General features: G+C 46.7%; 1 protein-coding gene across 1 annotated transcript in view; it reads left to right on the top strand.

Annotated features, from left to right (window-relative positions):
* The window catches only part of MYCBPAP (MYCBP associated protein), a 33,804-nt gene that overhangs the window by 16,217 nt on the left and 16,441 nt on the right, over window positions 1–1,146 (top strand). Inside the window, exon 11 of the mRNA XM_015811684.1 lies at window positions 495–684. Coding sequence (XP_015667170.1) covers window positions 495–684 — 190 coding nt within the window. The remainder of the gene's footprint in view (window positions 1–494; window positions 685–1,146) is intronic.

Genomic DNA, 1,146 nt, shown 5'->3' with positions numbered 1-1,146 from the left:
CTTAGAGTGCCGTCGGCCAGACAATGCCGGCTGGCGACCCCCAGGGGGAGAGCCTTCTCTGTGGCAGCTCCTGCCCTCTGGAATGACCTACCCCCCGACCTACGTACAGTTGCGGACCTGCGCCTTTTTCGCCGAGCCCTGAAGGCCCATCTATTCCGTGCGGCCGGCCTGGCGTAGTTTGATTATGTTTTAGTGGGGGCTTTGTATGGGGTGTTTTTAGAACAGGCCTGTTATTTAATTCGATTTTAGCACAGAAACTATTTATTTATTATTGTGGTTTTTAGTATCGCCTGTTCACCGCCCTGAGTCCCGTAAGGGAGATAGGGCGGTATATAAATTTAATAAATAAATAAATAATAAATAAATTATTAAAGTAATATAATAAAAATACTTTAATGCAACTAAAACCCGACATTTACTTTTAGCTCTTTGTTTGGCAAAGCCAAGGGAAAAAGTAAATATCCTGGCAGTTTGTTTTCTTTTCATTCCAATAGGGTGAAGTTGGCATTGCAGCCAGGGTCACCTTTGAAATTCTTGTAGGTGATAAAGCTGAATCTCGCCTCACAGTGAGCAACGATGGCACAACAGCCATCTGGTATGACTGGCAGAGACTACCTCCACCTTTTACTTTTCAGGAGAAAACAAAAAGAGGGATACAGAATTTTTACTTTAATACTAGATCAGGTGGGTGATCTGTTTGTTATTTATTTTAAGTCAAGCTTTCATTCATTCATTCATTCATTCATTTATTTGCCATCCATCTCACTCTGCAAGGTGGTGTGCAGCCAAAGAAAAGAGAGATCTAAGGAAGTTGAAGTTGAGGGTATTTTTAAAGGGGTGTTTTAAAAAATTTTTAAGGGGTTCGGGGTTTTTAGGGGGTTCAGGATTGGCCCGAGGGGACTTGGGGGAGCCCTCTCAGAGGCCGGGGCCAGTCCAGTCTTGGGGGTGCGGAGTGGTGAGGGAGGAGACTGGGGGATTAATAGAGGGTGGTGTGATAGGTACGGTCAGTGGGAGGGGCAGGTATGGCGGGAGCAGAGGACCATATCGGGTTTTGGGAGCACGCACACGCTGCTTACAAGCTTGTGGATGCTCCGATCCTCAGGGCTCTACTCGACTCCCTGGGACCTCAGATCCTCGGGCCCGGGA

Source organism: Protobothrops mucrosquamatus, unplaced genomic scaffold (genome assembly GCF_001527695.2).
Source record: "Protobothrops mucrosquamatus isolate PMUCROS unplaced genomic scaffold, P.Mucros_1.0 scaffold_52, whole genome shotgun sequence".
Lineage (NCBI taxonomy): Eukaryota > Metazoa > Chordata > Lepidosauria > Squamata > Viperidae > Protobothrops > Protobothrops mucrosquamatus.
The sequence above is the reverse complement of the archived record's forward strand: the minus strand, read 5'-3'. Positions and strand labels throughout refer to the sequence as shown.